The 25,246-nt window shown below is 30.7% G+C and overlaps 2 protein-coding genes across 2 annotated transcripts; one reads left to right on the top strand and one right to left on the bottom strand.

The window, feature by feature from the left end:
• Positions 1–826: 826 nt before the first annotated feature.
• LOC11413470 (protein root UVB sensitive 1, chloroplastic) lies at positions 827–7,752 on the bottom strand. The gene is made up of 6 exons (XM_003612405.4): positions 6,664–7,752; positions 5,616–5,672; positions 5,216–5,414; positions 3,478–3,593; positions 1,730–1,909; positions 827–1,613 (listed from the first exon to the last, which is right to left on the bottom strand). The coding sequence occupies exons 1-6, from the start codon at positions 7,582–7,584 to the stop codon at positions 1,344–1,346; spliced, it is 1,743 nt and encodes a 580-aa protein (XP_003612453.2). The 5' UTR covers positions 7,585–7,752; the 3' UTR covers positions 827–1,343.
• A 3,595-nt stretch (positions 7,753–11,347) lies between these two features.
• On the top strand, positions 11,348–12,803 carry LOC11407856 (heavy metal-associated isoprenylated plant protein 22). Its single transcript, XM_003612404.4, has 3 exons — positions 11,348–11,579; positions 11,679–11,754; positions 12,346–12,803. The coding sequence occupies exons 1-3, from the start codon at positions 11,511–11,513 to the stop codon at positions 12,636–12,638; spliced, it is 438 nt and encodes a 145-aa protein (XP_003612452.1). The 5' UTR covers positions 11,348–11,510; the 3' UTR covers positions 12,639–12,803.
• Positions 12,804–25,246: the final 12,443 nt, after the last annotated feature.

Below are 25,246 nucleotides of genomic sequence, written 5' to 3'. Positions count from 1 at the left end.
TTTGTTTAGTGGAAAACTGCAAGCAAACACAAGATAATGTAAAGATGTGGTTTTCTACAACTCATCCATCCGAGGTTTGAGATAAAAAAAATCAAATTTAGGTCTGTCAGTTAGCACCTAAAGACTAAAAGCAAGGATAGAAGGCCAAAAGTTTGAACCAGATTATTTAGCGAGAACTCCCATAGTCAACCATGCATCAGCAGCAACCTAGCAGCAAGAACAACCACCACGAAACTCAAAAACTCATGTCTACCCTCAATCGCATTGAGAAACTTTGAAAGGAGAAAGACTTGTTTTTTCAAACATATTGAAAAGCATGTATTCAAGTTCAAAGTCAACAAGGAAGAATCATCAAAGTGCAAAAAGATGGACTTAATAAATGTGGAGGAATATTATAATACGATGGAGGATAAGAATATAAGTTCAAAGATCAGATATTGCTACTGTCATTGATGACAGTGGTGATGATGGTCAAGTGATTAATCAAGGAAATCACAGTCAGAAATCAATGTTGTTGAAGAAAAAATAAAAGAAATAAGCAAAAACATTCTCAGCCAGCCCTGTACAAGGTGTTCCCGGTGCATCAAGCTACTGTGTACAATATTTTGTTTGCTAGAATATGCTACTTTCATACTCTTGCTAACATATGTTGGTTTATTTTTCGCAAGACTCAACTAAACTAATCAAAAACATGTAATATCGTAAAAAAGTATTTACAGAGTAGCCTACTGGCCTTTATGCAGAGGTGATTATTTTTGCTTCAACAACATAGAAGTATATATATATATAATGTTATTGTTACTTTCTGTAAGTTGCTAATCTGCTGTTTATTTTAGCAAAGTGGGCACAAAGACTGTATATTGATCAAACGCCATCAAATTTGTGAGATTTTGAGTGAACTGTACAATTTAATTATGCATCACGCAAAAGTTTATGATTTAGACGCACATCTCAAACTCTAAACAATCACTCCAAACTAAGTGTCAAACGAAAACTCTCGCATGTAAAATCTGTCTCATTTTTCTGTTTCCCAATTGTTTGACCCTTTCTGGGTCGGTCCATTCACTGACATTGACAAAAGATAGGTGAATTGGCATTTTGGCTTGTAGTTTTAGTCACACCACCAAGTGGCTTCAACAATTTGAAGTTGTCTTCCTGCCATTACACCAGCAGAGTTGCATGCTTTGCACCATGGAATGTGATCTTCAACAGCATTAGCAAAGAACCAATCAATGCCCTTGAATTCCTCAACATCTTGAATCAACCTGGATTCCTCGGGAAAAACAATGCAGCAGCAAGTGGTCGTGTACGAAAAACCCCCAGCCATTCACCATATCAGAAACTCACTCCGTGTTTCCTGGCCGACACCTATTAGGCAAAGGCCTTGCAATAAGCCCATCTGTGATCCAACCAACTGATTCTCCATCATTTCTAACATGATTGAATTCCCTTTCCGCATATTCTAGAGATATTTGCAGCCTACCACCAGGTTTGCAGTCATAAAGGGTTCCTCTTCCTTCAATTCCTGCGTTCTTCTCTAACCAATAAAGATAGTTGACCTGAAACAATGCCTTGAGCATATCCAGCTGTGAACAAGTTTCTTTAAGCACCACCTGAATCATCACGAACATGTGTGTGTTTGTTATGACCCATGAAATATAATAGAAAATCTTTGTAGTTATATATTAGTTGCCTATCATGTTGAAAGTGAATATAGTTGTTAACTTACACAGAATTTTCCCGTGTGCTCAGACAAGATGTAGCCTTCATTTTTATAAAGAGAAAAGAGAGCAAGCACTTCCTCCTTATTGTTGATAATTTCACTGAGTTTGGATCCAAGCTGCAGACGGCTTTCAATTTCTACAGCTGCATCTTTTGCTTCAGATGATAAAACAATTGATTGTGTCTCCTATCATAAAAGTGATGTCATAAGTAATATACATACATATTAGATTGTACAAAACAAAAGTACCAATCACTTCCCTTCAAAAAAAAATACCAATCACTTTTTTAATACTTGGCCACCCTTGTGCCCAGCTATTAAATCAATTGATGCATGATAATATAATGTACTCCCTCTGTCCGTAATTATAAGGCCCCCTTTGAAAAAAAGTTGTGTCCCTAAATAAATGCCCCTATGCAAATTACTAGGTGCATTACTATTTTTTTCCAAACATACCCCTTATTAATACTACTAATTTATCTTGAAAGATGAAAAGTTAAAGTTAGACACATTAATATACAAAGAACATTTTAAGAAGATATGTATTCCTTCAAAAAAAGAAGATATATGTGAAAAAAGAAAAAAGTGCTTATGAAAAGCGGTGGAGGAAGTAATTGTAGATAGGGGGTGTCCTGCATGGCTTCAATCTAATACTTCCTAGAAGGATACTCGAGGGTTTTGGAGAGAAGGGTTTGAGAGGGCTAGGTCTATACTTTAATATATATTTGAGATTTAAAAAAAAAAATTGAAAGAATACCATGACATATGTTCATATAGCTTGCTTGATTTAGAAAAGAAAAACAAGCCCTCCATTCGCCTCCCCTCCAAATCCCCCCTCCCACACACAGTGTTAGGAAATATGATAATATCACATTCTAGAATATCTTGGTTTAGCCCCTAGGATTAGTTTTCAATCTTAGCATATCTTAGATTATCTCCTACGATTGCTTTTTCAACAAAATTATTATCTCCTAAAATTAAGTTTCATATCTCTTGTTATTATTTGTTTCCTGATCTCCCTATTTATCTAGGATTAGTGTTTAGTCTTTTGTATAAATTCTGTACCAGGTTATTATCAATAATATTAAAAGTTTTATAACTTTCTCAAACTTTATCTAAAATCTCACAACATCAACCCTTAGGGTGTGTTTGGAAAGAGAGTTTAGGAGGGGAAGGGAGGGGAGGACTTACTTTTCTTTTTTAATTTACAGACATTAAAAAATGATTTTTAAAAAATTGAATTAACAACGTAATAAATGATCATATAATACTTCAAAAACACTTAATTTATTTTAAAAAGACATTTTACATTGTTGGTAATTTAAAAAATAAAAGTGAGCCCTCACCTCCCTTCCCCTCCTAAACCCTCGATCCAAACACACCCTTAGTATTTAAAATGAGTGGAGAAGAGCAAGTCCCACATGTTTCATGTCCAATAATTCCAAGATTTGGTCCACCTTCACAATAGTGTTGAATAATGAATAACGAAGGTGGTAAAGAACAATGACCAAATTAACTCTTCAAAATTGCAAAAGCACCCTTCCCCTTAAGTTATCATAGTAAGAGAAAGAGGGACTTATGTAATCTGATACCCATGACCCCAGCCTCAAGAGCTCAGAGAGATATTGAGATATAAATAAAAAACAAAGTAGATCAAATTTTAGTATATAGCAAATTTCTAATCTGGAAGACAGGATCATTGCCTTAAAGATTTAAATTTCATATTAACTATAACAAAAGAAAGATCAACTAACTTTGTTTGCAAAAGGTGCATTTAATATGGGTACTGCTGGAAATAGCGGTTCCTCGGCATTGACCTCTTTAACTGGAGGAGCCTGGCCACTCAGTAGATATTCACTGAAAACCAAACCTGGTAAAATAATCAATAAACAAGGCATATAAAGATTGAGCTTTTAACAAACAAATCAAACCCTAAGTATATAGTATTATATGATAAAATTATATGATTACATAGTATGTTAATTTTATTTTATTTTTGAAAGAAAAATATACTATGTTAGATAAATAACCAACGTTAACTATTAAAATAATGTAAAAAAACTATTAAAATATATATGAAGTAATATATTAAATATAAGATTTATTAAGGCTAAAAACAATCAAATCATTTTTAAAAAACAAAAGGTGGTGAACTTAGCAAATAAGCATTAAAAAATAAAAATTTCTGTCAAAAACAACATTAAAAAACAAAATTAACAATAGCAAGCAATAAGCAGGCACACTTTCCAAAAATCATAAATCAGCTTTTATTATTCACTCTACGTGAAAGGCACACTCAATTGTTTTGACTTTTCAACATCCATGTATGTGCTGAAAGCAGGTCGTTTAGGGCAAAAAAAATCTTCACTGCGAACAGGGTCAAAACGGGTCATATGGATCAAAAGGTGCGGAACCGGTGCGAGATAAATCGCTGCTCCCACGATTTCACGATCTACCTTTGTGTGCCCCCCTCTCCAACAATTTTCGCACTGCTCTGGCACGGTTGATGGAGAAAAACGTGTGGGATTGTACTATCTCACAATCTAGACCGCACGCTTAACAGCCATGTGCTGCACAATTGCAACCTAAAAGAAATTCAAGATTCTCTAAGGCGGCCAAGTGTTATAAGAAGTGCTTTAAAATCCGGACTGCATATTGGAGACATGATTTATGGTTCAATTGGTTAAATCGGTTCAACCATGGTTGAAATGGATGACAAATAAATAAATTAAAATGAAAACCGCTTTAACTGTGGTTCCACCGGTTTAGCACAGTTCAATTAGACTAAAATACACCGGGATCAAACCAACTGTTGAGCTGGGCGGTTTCCAGTTGAACCGTTCGGTTCAAACCAGTTTTTGAAACACTGGTTATAAGTCTCCTGCCACTGCAAGGTCCATATGGAAGGATGAACCCGTTTTAGGTCTATTGTAGGTAGCCTTACTTAGTATTTGCAAGAGGCTTTAACAATTCGAACTTATGACCTTCCAGTCACTCAACAACAACTCCAACCACTAGGCTCCCCTTCCTAACTTCCAAGATTCAACAATGATATTAAATATACTAGAAGAGATGTCGCAAACTAGTAAGGTTTGTTTGGCAGTGAGAGACGGGGAGGGATTTGAGGAGAAAGGGAGGAGGAAAGAGAAGGCGGAGGGCCGATAGTTCCCCATAATGCATAGGGGTTCATTTTTCTTCGAAGAACCAAAACCTCCCGATTTGGGGAACTCAAAAAAATTAATAAGGGGAGGACTTTGCAGGTATCTAAAAAATTCCCAAATTCTTTCTGTCTATTTATAATATTCTCTAAACAAAGAGAATTCTAGTCATAGACTCTCCCCACCCCTAAGCACTCATTTATTCCCCCAACTCCCAAACAAAACCTCTGTTTCAACACCGGTATAACCAAATTCTTTTCAAGAGTAACAACAGAACACGGCTTCATGAAAATTGGGTGTGATAGACTTAAGAGAGAGATCAGAAGTTACTTACTTGCACGGTGAGGATTTAAAGTCCGCAATTGAATGGACTGGTAAGACTTTAGATTGCAGTACATGTGGACCCAAGTCACAACACAAAAAGAAGCAAGAACAAGAGGCGTGGATGAACCTATGCAGTTGCCCAGTCCTATACCAATCCCGATACCAATAAACCTGCTGACCATTCCTTGAACTTCACCTTTAGCAATTACCTATAATTTAGAGTTATTTTTCAGAAATAAAATCATACATACAAGTATTAGAAACATCTGCTGAAAACAAAAATCACAAATAATGCCACTAGTATTAGTAGATGAAGATATTCGAAACAACAAATAGAAGTGATTACTGTGCAGATGCATCATTAAATCAAAACTCCTATATAATCAAACTGAAAAGGCTCTATTTTTCACCTCAGCGAAATTCCTTTGAGCAGCGAAACCGGCAAAGAAACAACTCCTAGTAGAAGCCTGTGAAAACAAAATCAGCTTAAAATTTAGTTTGATGTTAATAGCAGATAAATTTGCAATATTCACACTGCATATAAATGAGGTAGAGAAACAGAAGTTAGTTATTTATACCAAATAGAGAGAAAAAAATATACTTTTAATTCACATATTCACGCACGCCAACCACACAGGAGAGTATTTCATGTTAGCTTTCATCTAATCATTCTAGGAAGACTACAGTGAAGTTTGGTAGATATGTTAAAACAGAAGGGAATATAACATCCAAGTTCTATTATATCTATAACTATAAGAAAAAACAGAATCAGACTTGAGATTAAAAATAATAAATCAATAAACCTGTGCGCCAAATGTTAAAATATCTGAAATTAATTGAGAAGAAAGTAGCTAATGGAATTTAAAAAAAAAAAAAAATACGTAAATTAGTGAAACAATTTTTATATCTTTGCAAAACGGTTTAAAATCCATTCTGTACTCAATACTCATGAAGATGAATGGTTTGATACTCAAGGGACCAAGACCACTCAGCTCAATGGTTCCTTAACAAGAACTTTTTAAATATCATCATACATTCATACTGACAATAAATTTCAATTTCTTTCTTATACACTAAAACTACATTAAACAGGCTCAGTTGACTATTCAAATGGTTATCAGAATCTTATGATACACACGAGTAAAATCTTGATTAACTATAAAATCAAACTTAATTGATACGAATCTCTAGTGTTGTCTACATTGGACATGAATCTCATCAAATCCTAGTCCATTATGGTGAACCCATGTTCACTACTATGAACCACTACCTAAATTTAGTGTAGTCGACCACTTTTTTTTTTTGTCGACATAGTATAGTATAGTAATTCAATTCACTATTAAGAAAACAATTCTTCTAATGAATCTCGTTTTGATAATCATGATCCAAACACGTTGCAATATCAGTTGATAGATAAGTTTCTAAAAGTTCATATATAATGAAAACAGACATCATAACCTGAATCAAAGAAGCAGCCGATCGAGAAGCACCAGCAAAAGCACCAATAGGTACAAACAAATGAGGAAAAGCAGGAGTACACATCTCCAAACCAAACGCAGCATTTTCAAGAAGATCAGCAAACAATCTCCACCCTTTAGGATTAACATCAAAATGCCTCCCGAAATCCGACAACAAAATCTTACTAAGATACCCAATTCCATCTTTCAGCACCCAATTAATAGCAGCAGCAGTAGGAATAGCCCCTTTCCCCAATCCAACAGCATATAGCAAAGCTTGAGTTGCCAACACTCCACTCACCTGACAAGCAACACCTTGAACACCTCTCCATAATGAATACTCTAAATAATCACTTGTTACACTATTTGGAAAACCTTCAGGTAGCATCAACCTAACTACAAATTCTCTACATTTATTATACAAAAAGGTTGGAACTTGTGATGAATTTAAAGACGATAATTCAGAAAATAACCCGGGATTTGACGCAATGAAAATATCCTTCAAATTATCAGGGAATAGCTTTATCAAGTTTCCACCTTTGACTTCGTAAATGGGTTGGGTCAAAATATCATCTTCAGATGATAAAGAACGGGTTTTTGCCATTGCGAGTTGGCAGAGACAAAATGTAACAGAAGAGAATAGTAAAGTAAACAAAAGGGTGTAACGAGAATTTGAAGAAGGTGAAGAAGAATCATCTGAGTCAAAAGGGTTATTGCCCCATGAACCACCACCACCACTACCACCATTGTTATTGTTATTGCCGCCGGTGGGAAGGGCTGAAAGGCGAAAAGGGTGAGAAGGGGTTAGTTTAATGGACGAAAAAGGGTTGAAAGTGGTGACCGGGAAATGTGGGGGTGGTGGTGAACGGTGGCGGAGGTGAAGAGGAGGAAGAAGGGAAACGGTGATGCAAGTGTAGCCCATGTTGTGGACTGTCAGTGTAACAATGAAATGGAATGGAATTGAATCGAAGAGAGAGAAAAAAGGTCAACAGATAGAAATGAAGATGGCATTGAAATCTCAGGACCTGGACTGCAACTTCCTCTTTCGTTAACTGAATCAGTCACCACCCACTCTCTCAATTCTCATTGCATTTTAATTTATTTTTTGTATTTTAAATTATTTTTTAACAAGATTTAGTTGCATTTTTTTATGTCTCTAAAAAAGATCTAAATAGTTTTATAAATATTTAGAGTTTCGTTTTGAATTCTTATAAAAAAATAATAAGAAAACAACTATGTCATTGAAAAGAATGCGTCTAAAATAATCACCAAAATAGATTGAGGATAAGTTAGGACCGTTATTAAAGAGTTCAAACAACTAACTCTCATATTTGCTACAATATATACACAAGTATTTCCTTCACAAGAGATATAGCGGAGAGACGTAACTCATTCTCGTATTATGATACTCTTAGGAGACTCTTTAGTAACCTTCAACATATTAACGTATCCAATTGTAGCGCATGTAACCAGTGTGAGAATCATATAATCTTCCTAAGTCAAACTTCCCAATACAAGTAGATGACAACTAGAAGACCTTGGATTTCTGCATGCAGAATGTTCGACCTTGCTATAGTCCTATAAAATCCAAATTGAAAATCTCTCTGATCTTGATTTCAAACCAAACCTCTGTGGCATGTTTTTATTCGATTAGATTGAGCACTACAATCTAGCAGTATAACCGATTCAGACAAAATTGATGAACCAAAAAAAAACTAATTAGATTGATTCGGTTATTGATACCCAGTTTTTTTTTAAAAATAATAAAAAAAACTGAATCAAAGAATACAAATTAGATTGATTCAGTTCTTAATTTTCAATTTTGAAATATAATAAACTCATTAACCGAACTAAAGAAGTAATAGATTTATAAAGCTTACTAATCTTATTTTGAGTTAACCTAGGCACAACATTTTACTAATATTTTTTTGGTGGTGGTCGGGATTCGAACCCCACACCTTATATATATTATGCATTGTCCATACCAACTGAGCTAAGCTCACGAGGACAACATTTTACTAATATCATCAACGAAAAGAAATAAATAATACTATATAGAAAAGAAAAACTAAAATTTCTCTTCATTTACCTTTTTCATGTGAAAATCTCTTCACTTACTTGAATGAGCATAAAGAAATAATTAAAAATAATAAATGACAAGTTTATTCATGTTGCCATACCCTATTTTGAAAGTTTTAAAGTCACCTTTAAGTATTTAAAAATAAAAAAAAAATCGTTTTCAAAAGATTGGTGAGCCAATGGCGCATTTCATCCAAAAACAAGTCCTCTTCTTTCAAGTATTTGTTGACCTACAAAGAAACCTAAAGTTTATTTTTCACCTGCATGAGAGATTCCAAACAAGCTTGCTAAGAAGTGCCACATTTTGAAGTCGAGTTGTAGGAATCCCCCCAATCCAGCAATCTTCCAAAGTTTGATAATTTTCTTCTAACTAACCATGTGCATACCCTTATCATATTAGAGTTGTGCCAAATGAAACTTCTCGCTTCTTGTTTAAGGTGTGTCACAAGCATATCGTGAAAATCATGATTTAAATCAACTCTTTTATCATTAGAGTTGGTGCGCTCATGAGTTTATTTATATAGATCTTTTAATTTTAAATACAATATTAAAAAAAAAATTAATTGTATTTTCTAATCACTATTATTTTCATCTTTCAAGTCAATCTTTTTCACTATATATATTATGGTAATTAATGAGTCACTCATCATGAGACTGAGAGAATATACGTTTGTATATAAAATAAATGTGAACATAGTCCAATGACTACTTAACATTTATGGAAAACCTTCCTTCAAAAATAAACTTTTATCAAAAATAAACCGAGGTAATAAAAAACTACTAGTATAATTCCCTAGATCGGTGTCTTCAAAGTGCCAATGCTTGATCCTAGACAAGAGGAACATAAACTTTGATTGAGTCGTGACACTCTGATAAATAATGGAGTCGGACAAAACACAGAAAAATAGCAAAACCATGGAATTCCATGAATTGAGGCCACAAGTGGAGAGAACAACCATATTAGATGTACATGATAATTGAATCATTGTTGTTTGTTTAATTATCTCACACAACCCAAATTTGTGTATGTATCCGTTTGAATAGTGCAAGGAAAATTACATATATGGAAAATGTACCAGTCCTTTCTTTATTTATGGGTCATAGAATATAGAAACACTTTGATCACAGCCCTAAATAAAATTAATTTGAGCAAACAGAACTGAAAAATTATAAAAATTATAAAAGAGTAATAAATTAAATAATATATATTTATGCAAATATTTATAGTTGTGACCAATCAAGTATTCATTTAAAAAACAAACATGACCAATAAGTATTCATTATTTTGAAGCTGTTCAGATATTAAAATTGACACTTCAAATGATTCATCGCTATCATTATAGATATGTATGTTTTGTATGGTTTAATTTTATTTGGGTTGAAACTTTGACCCTTCAAAATGATCGATACTATCACATTTATGGATGCATGAACTTATTGGTTATATATATTGAAATTTAATGATTTTTTTTTTTGGTCTGGACAATGCAATTCATGATTTCTTGCTTTGAAGGAAATGCAATTCATGATTGAGAAGTTATTTTCTTTACACTTTTTTTTAGTAGAGAGGCGATACTAAGTTAAACATTGATACATAGTGAATCACGTAACTTTTGACCGGATATTATGAATCACATTGATAAGGTAAAAAAATATATATTCCATTTTTAATATTTGAAATCCACATTTTTTTATAAGATTTTAAACTAAGCAATTATCAATAGCTTTTGTAAAATTACGATTTTTTTTTGTCAAGTAGTTCAATGACTAAAAATGTATGGGTCATGTTAACTTGTGTCCTAAAGGCATATGTTAAGTAACCTAAAAAGAACAACTTTACATTGGAATTTGGTAAACATAATATTTTAACTTTTAAGAAGTTGAATGCACGAAATTTATTAGCATTCAAACCCGGCTCATGCATATATTATCAAATGTTCTATAAATTGAGCTAAGATCACTGGGATATGATTTTGACAAACTTACTATGAATTCAAGCATGCAGTTGATCAAGTATACTAGTAACTAGAAATTTACCTTTTTTAAGATAATTTGGTAGAGTATTCGGATTCGAACATCAACCTTTACGTATATTATACAATATCTCTATCAATTAAGTTAAGCAAACATAAACGTTCTTCTCACAAATTTACTATAAATCCAAACATTCTCTTAAGTAGTTTAGTGTAGCTATGATCGTGTATCATCCTCATTGTAAAAAACTTTTATTATTCTATAAATTCCAAATATATTTTTTTCCAATTTTTTCTTTTTCTCTATGTACACTACTTCTCAACATATATACACTGACCTGCCAAACAAAAAAAAAAGAACATATATACAACGACTACGCATCTCCAATAAAATCCACATAACATTCTTATTGTCAAATCCCTATCATAGACAGGTACAGATCAAGATGATATTGTGTAGAAAAGTTCAAAGGAAGTTCAATGTTCAATTATATTTGTGAATTGGGGTCACCCCGATATTTGCGGGAATATACATGATTAGAGACAATATGAAAAAAAAATTGAGATGACTATGAAAAATAATTATTTAAGCATTATTTTATGCATTAAATTTTAGCACAAGTTGCACATATAGTAACCGAAATCACATCCATAGTTCCATAATTCCTTTATAAAAGTATATAATTTGGTAACCATAATATAGTCATATACATCCTCCTTTTCCATCCTTTTTCTTTTCAAGTACTAACCCAATCCATTTCTTTCTTTACACAAAAAAAGAGCAAGAAATAAGAAAATGGGTGCTCTAGATTTCCTTTCAGATTACTTCACTGTCACCCCAAAAAAGAAACACAAACCCATGCAGGTTTTTCACTAGCTCCTATGTATCCTATCTCATTAATAGTGAGCTTATTAGTCTTAAGAAAATTCTGATTTTATTTTTTGCAACTTTTTTCTCTTATAGACAGTTGAAATAAAGGTGAAAATGGACTGTGATGGCTGTGAAAGAAGAGTTCGGAATTCTGTTACCAACATGTCAGGTATATAATCATATCTCTCTCTCTTCTTATCTCAAATCAAATGGCATAATTTTTAGGTAGTTTACATAATAAGAATGTTCATATTCTCAATGAAGGTGGGTTCTATATTTTATACGGTGTAACCATACTTAAAAATCACTTGAAAGTTGAAACTCTATCGACCAACGGTGCTCCTCGATCGAAAGTAGATGTTCACAATCTTCATCGTTCTTATAGTTGAGATAGTGACATGATCTGTGTCTGTTACTTTTGTTATTTTCGACTCGAGACCAATTATCACGGTCTCAGTCATAAAAACCGAGTTAACCATAGTTTCTACTTAGAAATAGTGATGTTCTTGTCGTTTATATTTCAAACGATTTTCAAGCATATAGGTTTACGATGGAACGTCTATCAAAGCAGTTCACCGTACAATTTGCTCTTAAAAAATTTGTTGAGTATAACTCATATCTTCACCAATAAGTGGTCATGTGCTTGAACCCATCGTAGAAATTCAGACATAAATTTGTAATAATCTTAAACCATATTTAAACACAATTTGAACTATATAATATATATGTTAGCGATGATCACTTTTTTTTTTTAATGTAGGTGTGAAGGAAGTAGAGGTGAATAGAGAGCAAAGCAAGGTAACCGTGACTGGGAATGTGGATAGAAATAAGGTCCTAAGGAAGGTGCAGAGCACAGGAAAAAGAGCAAAGTTTTGGCCATATGTTGAAGCTAACTTGGTGGCATATCCCTACATAACACAAGCATATGCAAAAAATGCACCTTCTGGATATGTGAAAAACACTGAATTAGCAATACCAAACCCAAATGGAACAGATGATAAGATCACTTCCTTCTTTAGTGATGATAACCCTAATGCATGTTCAATCATGTGAACCAATTTTAGTCATGCACACAAGTTCAAAACAATTAGTTTCTTAGATCAATTATTACTATTTTGATTTGATGTATTAAGACTTTGAAGCTATTTTGGACATTATGTAAAATGTCAATGTGTGTTATTAATCACTAGTAATCAAGTTCTGTTTTTTTGGGCTGCATGTAGTTAGTTATGTCTAATTACCACCATTATACTTCATGAACATCATGAAAAAATGGTTTTTCTCATAACTAAATATCAATGTTTAATTTGTAGTGCTACACAATGCAAAATGAGTTTAATTAGTATGTTATGTATAATTGTAAATTAACGAAGTACACTAATTTAAATTTAATTCATGCAAAATATTTTCCATTCTATAACACTAGAGAGTTTTATGTTAAAGTGAAATTAGTATATCATAATTATTAATCACCATTCACCAAACATAGGTGAAAGATAAAGACCAATATATATTAGCACATAGGTGTTCAATTATTTTATGTTGTGATAATAATCATTTTTTTATCTTAATCATTCGTTGAATGACCAATATTTAATTAAATATCACTAATGAGAAAAATCATATTTTTAATCCTAACACACACCTAAGTTATATAACTAGACTACGTACATATGTTATATCTATCATGGGATGGGCCCCACCCCTACCCAATTTCTTCATTATGTTTTTCTTTTTACTGTTTATCCTTTTCAATTGTGCACACACTTTTTACCAATAAGAAATTGAAGTTCAACCTCTAAATTCTAACGCTTCATAAAGGATATTGATTACTTTGAGTCCTCCTTTTTATCCCATTAATTATTTATATACTGTTTATGACAATATCATGAATAGTTTTTAATTAAAAAGCTTTCTTTTCAAGTTTAAAATAAAAAATTGGTGTCAAATTTGTCAAAATGTATATCACGGTATCTTGCTTTACCTTTTTAAGTTTGGGATTAATGATTACACAGCAAAAGGATAATGTAGTGGAATTTTATTGCTTTAGTTGTGGTTAATTTTCCAAAATATCAGGCGGCAACATATACAATAAGAACCATTTAATTAGTTTCAAGAAGAAAGCATGTAAGATCCTCTAAAAATAATAGAATGGTAAGACTCAATCAAGATAATAGTGTTAATTAGATAAATTTGTTAATGTAACCAATTATTAATGCATTAAAATTTTAAACCATTTTAAAAATAAAGTATCTCTAATTTGCCAAATATTTGGATATGTTTTTTTTTTTTTTATGAATGAATGAAAATATTGATCCGTCCCTATCACCTTTTGTTCACATTTTTATGTATTTTATTTTTCTTTCGGCTAGGAGGCGGAGAAAAGGAAAGGTGTCTACATATTTATTTATAAGCTAAAAAAATAAAATAATCTAGCTAATTAGGTAATTTACAAAATGGCAGCTGGAAATTATTTGGCATATGATCCCTCTACAAGGGAACAGGAACCGCAACCATAGCATTCTTGTTCTCTTGGCATTCCATGATTTCATGTAGACATAGTGGAAGCTCGTGGTGTGTCATGTTTATCGGTTTATATCTTTTTCATTCATAGATAATTTTATTTGTGAGCTAAATGACACCAGAGAAGTTTTAAGAAAATTATCATAACCACTAACTTATTGTTATTTATCCTTTTTAGTTGAAGTGCGAAGATATATATTTGAAGATATATTTGAGGTGTTTGTTAATATCATCCATGATCACAATCACAGACATATTGAGATTATATGTTTTGGATAGTATATTTGATTTTGAGGTCATGTTGTACGTGGGGAAAGTTTCCCTCACCTGTTTAATATGATTTGAATTAATAAACTTTTAATTAAGCTTGGTATTTTTGTTAGTAAACTTTTTGAGGTGCAGTCCATAATTTCTTTTCTTCTTCTCAATGTTTATAATTAATATTTGATAGACTCGAACAAGATTATGGGTCTCTTTGTTATAGATTTTAAAAAAATGAATTTTTCTTTTTATTTTTAAAAAAATATTTTTTAGAAATTTACTAAAAAAAATAGTAGAAGTTGTTCCAAACTAATTTGATATGTCTCCATGAACATAACTCAGTTGGTAGAGGCACTGCATTGTTATAAGTAGGGGTCGAGATTTAAACCACGGACACCCCACTTATTCATCTTAAAAAGGTTAATTCTAGCCCCTGGACTACTTGAAAAAAAAAAAAGTCATGTGGTATAAGTTAAAAAGGAGATTTTGACATTTACTAACTTAAATATTCATTGTTCGAGATTTTACATAGTAAAAATCACATATTTTTTCAAAATGACATCTTTCAAAAATAATTTTTATGAAAAGCTATTTTAAATAACTTATTTTTTAGAGAATTTTTCAAAATTTAATATCCAAATTTTATTTTAACAATGATAAATACTTAGAATGACATTTTAAGATAAGCTATTTAAACTAGTTTTCATTTGAAGTTTTCCTTAAAAATTTATTTATTAAAAATTTATAACAAAAACATATTACACTATAAAAATTTATTTTAGAAAAAACTATAACAAACGTGCCCTATATTCTATGGATGAAATCTACGTAAAAAAAACATAAAAAAATAGTTGAATAATATGGAAGGTGAATTTTAGCGTGAGGATCAATTAAATTCCTCGCCGTTGAACCATTAAAAATATATCATTAGATTAAATCAATGCCCCAAATTTGATGAAAATAAAATTGAAAACGTCTATGTTTTGTCACATTCTATCTCTATCTCTTCCCCATCTGTGTAACTGCTCTCCTTGCCTCAAAAATACTATTCGACGAACACCACTGCGTCATTGTCCCCATTCATTCATAGTTGCACTCTTTCACATATGCTTCTTTTCTTCTCTTCATATTTTATGATTGTTTAATTTTAATTCTAGTTGCAAGTTGGGAATATTCATGTGTTCTTGTTGAAGATTAAAGTGAGATATGCCATGGGTTTTTATCATTTCTAAATACTGAGAATTTAATTGTTTGTTCTTCCCTTTTGTTTTGTCATGGCTGTCATTGAATTAAAGGGAGCTGCAGTGAAAAATCTAATACTTGTGAAATTGCACCATTGAAGTAACCTTGGAGTAGACACACAAACATAGAAGAAATAGAGAGAATATTATGTGTAAAATTACGTAAATTGTAACACCTCGATTTTTAATATTAAGCCGTTGATATTATTATAAGGTAGTATTAGTATTAGTATTACTATTGGGTAATATTAGTATTATTGTTATAATTAGTATTTATTGCTTAATATTATTTAATTCAATTATTTGTAGTTATAGATGTTATAAATAATGAGGAAGTAGGAGAGTTAGTCACTCGTTTGAATAATGGGAGAAAATGGTTTTAGGAAGAATACAAGTTTGTGGCACAAATAAGAAGATAGAGTGCAAACAGAGATACAGTAGCAAAACTGGATAAGAAAGGGGTGTAAGTAGTAGATGTGTAGTGTTTAGTCGTGTGGACAGATGGTGGTGTAAACAGCAAGGTTGTATAGTTGCAGGGAGAATAAATAACCAGGCTAGCGGTGTAGATAGAAAACTAGTCTAAGAATATGTGAGAAAGGCTAGGCCAAGTAGTGACTATATAAAGAGAAAAATATGGGAGAATTAGGGTTACATAAAACACTTGTTGAACGGGACAAACCAGATAAAAGGAAGAAAGGAGAAGAGGCAAACCCTAGCTAAGGAGAAGTGAAACCAAAAGTTGAGTTCTCGGAGAATTCGTGGTAAGGGGGAGAATCCTTTAATCTTAGGATGTCTTAATTGTAATGGTGGGGTTGTTTAATCTTAAGAATTTGAATGTTGTTATGATGAAAATTATGATGGAAGAATGATGATAAACATATGTAATAAAGGTTAATGTTGTTATTGAAAGATTAGAATTGAAGAAACCAAACCTAAGATGAATGAATTGGAATTAACCGTAAATTGGGTGTGTGATTGGATGGGTTAAGAGGAATTTGGTGTTAGAAGGATAGACTAACCTTAGGGTGATGATTAGGGACGATTGGGTGAGTTAAGGGTTCGAAAATGGGGATTTTTGGACAATTTAGAGGTGATCCCGAAGCTAAAACTTTGTTTTCCATGTCATTGATTCGAATCAAATATTTGTGATTCATATCAATCTTCATCTGAAAACTTTTTGAATTGAATCACAGATCCTTGATTCGTATCATTAGTTGAGTCTGTTTTTTCTTTTTTATCCCTTTGAATCGAATCAAAGATCTTTGATTCGTATCAAATTTTGACAACATCAAATTTCACCCTTCCCAAGCCTAGAAAACTCAACTTATCTTCTCCACTAGAGTTCCTAAAGTAAGGATTAGGGTCCTAAACCAATGTATCTAATTGAGGGGGATGCGTTTAAAAGTAATTAGAAGCAGTGTTCTTAAAAACAAATGATGAGCATAAAATGTTGATTAGTTTAAGAAGTGAAAGGTGAAGCCAAGAGAGATATAGATGTGTAGTTCTTGAAGAATCGACGACGATGGGAGGAACTTCTTGGAGTAATTAAATAGTCTAATGTTGTAGGTTATTTGAGAGGGTATAAACTAGAATCAGTATGACGATAGTAGCTACAATGATCGATGATATTAAAGGTGAATCGAAAATATGAAGATAAGGCCAAAAACATTAATGAGTTAAAGGAATGAAAGACGATGGTGAGAAGAGATAAGGAGTGATAGTGTAGAATAGTTAATGATGATAGAGATAGAATCCCTATAATAGTAATGAGTCTAAGATAAAAGTATATAGAAGAGTATAAAACTAAGATGAACAATTAAAAATGGTAAAGTGGTTTATGATAAAAGAAGATGCTAGGTGAAGGGATAAGACGAATGTAATTGGAAGTAGGAAGGTGTAAGTTAACGTAAAGGATATTGTTAGAAATAATGATAATGGTGAGGTAAAGACTTTAAGTTAAAAAGAAAGAGGTAATTCATAGGCGAGGGAGATATATCTAAGTTTTTTCTTTAGTAGTTATTCTGTAGAGGGAAGGTGAGCTTAAGAGGAGAATTAACTAGAGGAGCATAAGATGATTATGGATGAAAGTATGGGGCGGGGTTTTAAGATGATGTATTAGGATGAGGGTAATGTCTTTAAAGTAGTAATGTTTCTAAAGTACTTGTATTATAAAAGAGTATAAGATAAAAAAAAATAAACGAAGAATAGGGCGTGGTCGATTAAGATGAACATCAATGTTAAAAACACGATCAGTTGGATGTAGATGAGATCGTAAAGGAGAAAACGGTGTGGGTATCTCATGAATCTAAAACACGGGCTAGTTAAAGGAGTATAAGCCGAATATAAGAGAAGTTATAGAGTGGTGGGTTGAAGTAGTTGACAATAACCAAAGTAAATTCCTTAAGGTAATGAAAGAGACCAAAGTAAATTCCTTAACATATCATTCTCCGAGTCTTTATAAATCAAAATGTAAAATATAGTATTAAGAAAATTACGTTATAATTTTTTCGGGTACAATTATACTATAAAATTTTAATATCGTAAATTATGTTATAATCAAAGCAATGGCTTTTTTTTTGGACTAAATAAATTTTATTAGTCAAATAAAGAGTTAAACAATCAACCAATAATGTATTGGTCTAATGGTAAGTTAAACAAGTTAAATTTTTCATCATGAATTCATACACAGCATGAAAAACGTCGATTCAAACAAAGAGTTTTTCAATACGAAGAAAAAACAAAAAAACACATAGTTTTTTCTTCTAAATAAACAAGTAGTTTTTTTATATAGATTAAAAGAAATTAAAAATGAAAAATTAAAAGTATTCAAGTGTTTTTTTGGTCAAGTTTTTTTTTTTAAATAAAACATTCAAGTGTTTGAAAGCAAATAATACAAAGAGTTTAATAAAAAATTTTTTAAGGAAACGAAACAATTATTTTCAAATTTGATTTTCGATTACCAATGTTTTTACATGTTCAGGAACAACAATGACACAATTTATGTTTCAAATACTAAAATATATGATTGACATCACACTTTCATGTGAGTCTAAACAATAATTAATTTGATCTTCTTTTAAACATGATAACCATGCACTTGCAACTCGTACAATTACCATCATGTATGATCACCGAAATCTCTATTAAAAACCACTAAGGAAACAAATAATTAAGAATTGACTTGCAACATAGGCATGATTACGTGTACACATGTTTATCACATGCTTCATATGTGTACTTATTTTTACAAGGAAAAACATTCATTGCTCTATAGAATTTGAAAGTGACACGTGTACTTTTATCAATTAACGAAATATGTGTATTTTATTCGGCAGTTTTACTTCATTAATGTTTTTTTTTAGGTTTACTTATCTTGGTTTATAGTATGTATGTTAAGGAAATATTAAATGATATTTGGGAGACTTTATGCATATGGAGAAAAAGATTGGTACCACAAAGGATTTTACAATACCTGACACCATGACAATGATGTGTTACAACATTATTAATCTAGTGCAGTTGAATGTTTATTTTGCTTGAATTAACAAATGAAAGGTGGGAAAACAAAATAGTTGACCTTATTGTGGAAAACAAGAAGGCTCAATCATGCATATCTACTTCTTCCATTAAAGAAGTTGTTGTATCCGAGCATAACAATGTTGATAATTGGATACAATATCTCAAATGAAGTCAATCAGCGTTAATAGCTTTCAAACAATGTTGTTTTTTTATGTTAAAAGTTTAATTGTTGATATCATCGAGAATAATGAAAATATATATGAAGGATTTGAGAGATTATCAAGAATGATAAAGTCTATTTCAGTTTAACATGTTCTTCCTTAAGCCTTTATAAATCAAAATGTTAAATATAGTAATAAGAATAATACGTTATATTTTTTGGGTACAATTATACTATAAAATTTAATATCGTAAATTATGTTATAATAAATGCAATAATTTCTTGTTTGGACTAAATAAATTTTATTAGTCAAATAAAAAGTTAAACAACTAACCAACAATATATTAGTCTAATGATAAGTTAAACAAGTTAAATTTTTATCATGAATTCATACACACAACATGAACAACGTCCATTTAAACAAAGAGTTTTTTATAATCAAGAAAAAACAAAAAACACATAGTTTTTTTCTTCTAAATAAACAAAGAGTTTTTTTATATATATAGATTAAAAGCAATTCAAATGTTTTTTTGGTCAAGAAAACAATCAAGTGTTTGAAATAAATTAATACAAAGAGTTTAATAATATATATTTTTTAAGGAAACAAAACAATAATTTTAAAATTTGATTTTCAATTGTCAATGTTTTTACTTGTTCATGAACAACAATGACTTTACTTTTCGGTTACTAAAATATATGATTGAAATCATGTATGATTTTTTCGTATGAATCTAAACAACAATTAATTTGATCTTCTTTTAAACACGAGTACACTGCACTTGTAACACATATGATTACCATAATGTATGATCACCAAAATCTCTGTATTAAAAACAATTAAGGGAGCAAATAATTAAGAATTGACTTGTAACACATACGTGTACTTATTTTTACATCATTGAAAAGCATTCAATGCTCTTTAGAATTTGAAAGCGACGCATGTACTTTTAACAATTGGCAATTTTACTCCATTAATGAATTTTTTTATGTTTACTTATCTTGATTTATGGTTTGTATATTAAGGAAATATTAAATGATATTTAGGAGGCTGTATGCTTATGGGAGAAAAATACTTCAGCTTAAAAGGATTCTGCAATACCTGACACCTATTACACTCTATATTACAACTAATTTCACCTCATCACACCAATAGAGAAATAGAGAGGGAGGGAGGGGGGGGGAGAGAGAGAGAGAGATAGAGAGAGAGAAATGTTTTTATTGAAAATTTGACGATTTCTGCAAATGACAATTACTCTGAATATCTTATAACTGCTACAGTAAAGAGGTACAGGGTTACCATTACTAAAAATTCAGTTGTTATTGATGGATGAGTTTGTATCAAGGTTTAAGCTCACTGAAAATTTTAAAATCTGGGACTCGTGCCCGACTGTCCGAAGTGGGGTTGACCATTCAATGGAACAATCCTGAGTTTACTTCTACACTCCAAGTCTCTGTAGCTTCAAGAGTGTTGATGGTGGAATTGTATCGAATCTCATTCATTACTTTGATTCTTAGAGACTTTCTATCAGACCCTAACATTGAATTTGCTTGTTTCTTGAACGCTGAAGAGGTAAGGAGTAGGTTGGTTGTTCTTTACTCTACTCTTCATGGATTAGTATTATATTCTCATGACTTGAAAAAAGTCGTTCCTCTCCATTTAGCGTATGCAAGTTTGGTTGAGCTCATTTTTGCGAAACAGTCAATAGGAAGGTTTGACTTGGGTCATCCATCTGGTTCTCCGTGGCATTTTCACCATACCTTGTTGACAGAGTAGCATTTTACCGTTGTTACATTGATACCTTTTGCTGCATCGCAGATTGCAGAGGATTGTCTCTAGGTATCAACACAAACTTATCTTCATACTTTTATGATATAACTAGGTATATAACCCGTGCGTTGCACGGGCTTGATTATAATGTTTTTTTTTAATACATTGGAAATAACAAATTTTATTGGTCTGTTGAACTTTTTATTTAAAAAGAATGATTGTCAAAATATTTTTAAAAAAAATTCACACATCAAGTAAATATATAATATAGATAATGTGTCACCCATCTGTTTTAGAAATCAGTAGAATTATTATAGTAAAAATTTCATTTATTCTCTCTTTTCTCGGGTTTAGTTTATATCTTACTTTTCTCCTTTATTTTAATATATTTTAAATTTTAGAAAAAATTGTCGATATTCAATTATAATTTGATATCTCAAATTTTTATTCTAACTTGAGTCAAATAAATGATTTTATTTAAAAATTCAAATGAAATAATATAATTTATAAAAAGATCAAATGTTTTCATATGTATCATTGCATGGTTTTTAGTAAAAATATTACTCCTTCCACTTTTTTTAAAGTGTCGTTTGATTTTTGATTATAAAATAAACATAAGTTTATAATTTATAATTAAAATAAGGATTTTATAGAGTTGACATATAAGTAATACAATTTTATCTCTAAAAAAGAAAAGCATTAGAGTTTTATAAAGATAACACATAATTAAGAAGACGGTTTAGTTACGAATTAGAGAAATTTATACATGAATGAACTCAAGAATAACATGTGAATGAAATATCTATCCTTGACTAATTAGAGAATTTGAAGGATTAGTACTTAATATTTAAATTTTGTTACCTGCAATAATAATGCCATAAAGAGTTTAAATTCTATAAATAAGATGACTAACATGTTAAAAAAAAAAAAAAAAAAACAAAATAGAAGAACAATTCTGATGAAAAAAATAAAAGACTCTATGAGTGTTAAAAAAATAAGAAAGAGTGGAAGTCATAAGACCCATCAATTTTATTGGCGAGATAGTGTGGAAAAAATTAGAAATTTATTGGATAGAGAGATATTGTATGAGAGAAAAGAAGAAGCATCAAATTTAGAGAGAGAGCAAAAAAAATGTAGAAATTTATTAGTGAATTAAAATTAGAGTATAATGCGAAAAAAAACAATATTTGGGAGGTGAAAAAAACATATGCGGGTACGTAGTGGAAAGACATGTAAGAATGATGACATGAGAGGTCAATAATAAAAATAAAAAATAAAAAACATTAGTACAAATTAGTTGGCGGTTACATTATAAAGAAATCAATAAATATATAGATATATTATAGTATGTAGTAAGTAGATGAAAATAAAAGTGGACAATTATAAGAAGTGTGATAAGGTTTTTTTTAGAGGTGATCCAAGATGAAGAATGACTCAAATTTAGTTTACAGATAATATTTTTTATAGCTTAAACATTGGTATAGTTGAAGCCTACAAATGACTCAAGTTTACTTTAGATATAGAAGAAGATATATAGTTTATGGTTTAGAAAGCTAGATTTAAAAATATAGAGATTGTAGTTAATGGTTTTAATTTATTTTGGTTGAATCATTTTTTTTAAGAAATTGTATTTCCTAAGCAAACTACTACTTTATAGGATCCTAAGCAAACTACTACTACAACGTGTAACTTGGATAATTTCCTTTGCCCTTCTCTATATATCATATTTTAGGGGCATTATTCTCTATATCTCTCAACTCTTTGTCTTTCAATTGACCTGTAGATTTTCATTCCTAGTTGAATGAATAGAAATATAAAGGGTGGGAATAATCAGAGTTAAGGTTTGTGTCAAAAACCACTAATTTGTGACTACCACATAAGTCAAAGAGAAATGAAGAGTGAGGGATCAATTGGACACTCTGGTGAGAGAAAACCCACATGATATACACAATTCTACAGTTTAGTCTTCTAATTCTGCTGAAATCATTAAGAAAATTGGTATTATAGAAAAAAAATCTCAAAATCATATACATTTTTCTTCTTGAATAGAGAAAGTAAACTAAAATAATGTGTGCGTCAAAATTCAAAGGCCATAATTTCAATTAAATGAATTTTATAACTATGATTGAGTGTCTCTTCAGTTGTGTCTGAACCATACAATGAATGTTTAGAGTTGTGGACTTTAAATCATATCCACATAGCACTATAATCAATTTGTTTATTATTTGACATATTTTTTCATTGAAGTTTCTGAAACATTTACATCATCGTTACATTTACTTGAATTTTTTATTAGAAAACTATTTGGAAGTTACTAATTAATTATTATAAAGTAAAGATAAAAGTTCATAATTTCTAAAAAAAAATAAGGAGTTTTATAAAATTGAAATGTAAGTAATAGAGTTTTATCTCTAAAAAAGATAAGCTGCATAAATTGAACTGTTCATTAAAATAAATATTTTTCAATGGCATGTATGATCGACTCATTTGGCAATCACATTGCATTTTTTATTCTTGTAAAAAAAACATTGAATTTTTTATTTTCCTACCCAGTTAATAATTCTATGACAAAAATCCATTAAAAAAAACTCTATGACAAAATATATTGTTGAATTGCTTAAGGAATTCAAATCACTTACAACTTGAATTAATTCATTGTTGATGTTAGGATTCCTTTTTTCTTTTTTAGCAAAGGATTCCCTTTCTATCACATCACATATTAGTAAAAAGAATATACATTAAGTATAAAGAGTAACCCATGAGAGGGCCTGCCCGTGATAAAGTTAAACATCAGTTTAATTTTTTTTAAACAATAAAAAATTGTTAAACACAAAATTAGTGTAGTAAAATATTGTATATAAAATCACATATGATAGGAAGAATGTGCATTGATCAAGTGTTGGTAATCTCATGACTAAGAGATTCTCGAAGTCCCAATTTTATCGATTAAGAATAAGATCCAAATTTGAAAATTAAAGCTTAAAAATTATTATTGTTCAAATTATACGTATGGTATAAATAAAACTGGAGATGAAAAAAAAATCATGCGACTGTCTTACATTGTTGCTTAAGATGCATGCATGATGAAGTTGCTAGCTTTTCCTTATTCTGGTTTTGCATGAGAAATCTCCAAAAATAATTTAATATTCCTAGTCTTTGTATGGGCAACAAAAGAAAGAATTAAAAGAACAACTTTTAAAAATACATCCTTTTACTCGCCTGGTTACAACATAGAGAGAGTAAACTCAAAAACTATATTGCTAATTGCCAAATACACCAACCGAAACTTAGAATTAAGAACCACCGTGTTTTCTCTTGGAGAAGGTACAATATATACTATGAAATCCATAGATAATGATTTATGTCATGGTAAATGTAAAAACTTTTTGATTGCAAAAATTATGCACGTTAGAATTCATAGAGTCTAGCAATTAAATTAGCCATTTCAATTAAAAGAGTTATAAAGGAGTGATTTAAATGTTATGTTATTATGAATGATTAAAATATGGGGAAATGGTTTGAGGGAGAGACACATAAGCAAAGTAGGAGAATGCTTAAGATTAAAAATGGGGTATTGGTGAGCTGACAAATAAGCAACTTGCACCTTAGAATACATGTATATAGGTATATTACCCGTGCGTACGGGTTTGATTTGAATACATTCTTAGAAATTTTACATATGAGAAAATAATAATTTTGTAAGGTATAATCACATACATCGTTTAGTGATTAAACATGTTTTAGGGACGACTAATATAGTTTTTTAAGGTCCAATAACACAATCATCTAAGAACTTTAACAACTTTGACAAATTTGTGCAATATTTTTTGTAAAGTCGAGGATCTTTTAAAACTTTCATAATTTCAAAGACCTATTTAAGAGTATTGCCCTAAAATATTAAAGACTTTGGATTTACTTAATTTTTTTGTTAGAACCTTTTAATAATAACTAATTGCATTATAATAGTAATTTTAGTAGTCCTTAAGACCATATTACAGATATAAAAATGGCTAAACCTACACTTCAATTTTCTATTTGTTGCTTAGTCTATTATTTACTAAACTTAAGAATTGAGTTTAAGTTATTTTGTATATTGTTGAACATCATTTATGGTATAAAGAACTTTGAAGACCTTATCTTCTCTCTCATTCCCATTTGTGAAATATTAAACTCTGATATTGTAAAGTGT

This window comes from Medicago truncatula, chromosome 5 (assembly GCF_003473485.1).
Source record: "Medicago truncatula cultivar Jemalong A17 chromosome 5, MtrunA17r5.0-ANR, whole genome shotgun sequence".
Taxonomy (NCBI): domain Eukaryota; kingdom Viridiplantae; phylum Streptophyta; class Magnoliopsida; order Fabales; family Fabaceae; genus Medicago; species Medicago truncatula.
This window is presented reverse-complemented; position numbering and strand designations above follow the sequence as displayed.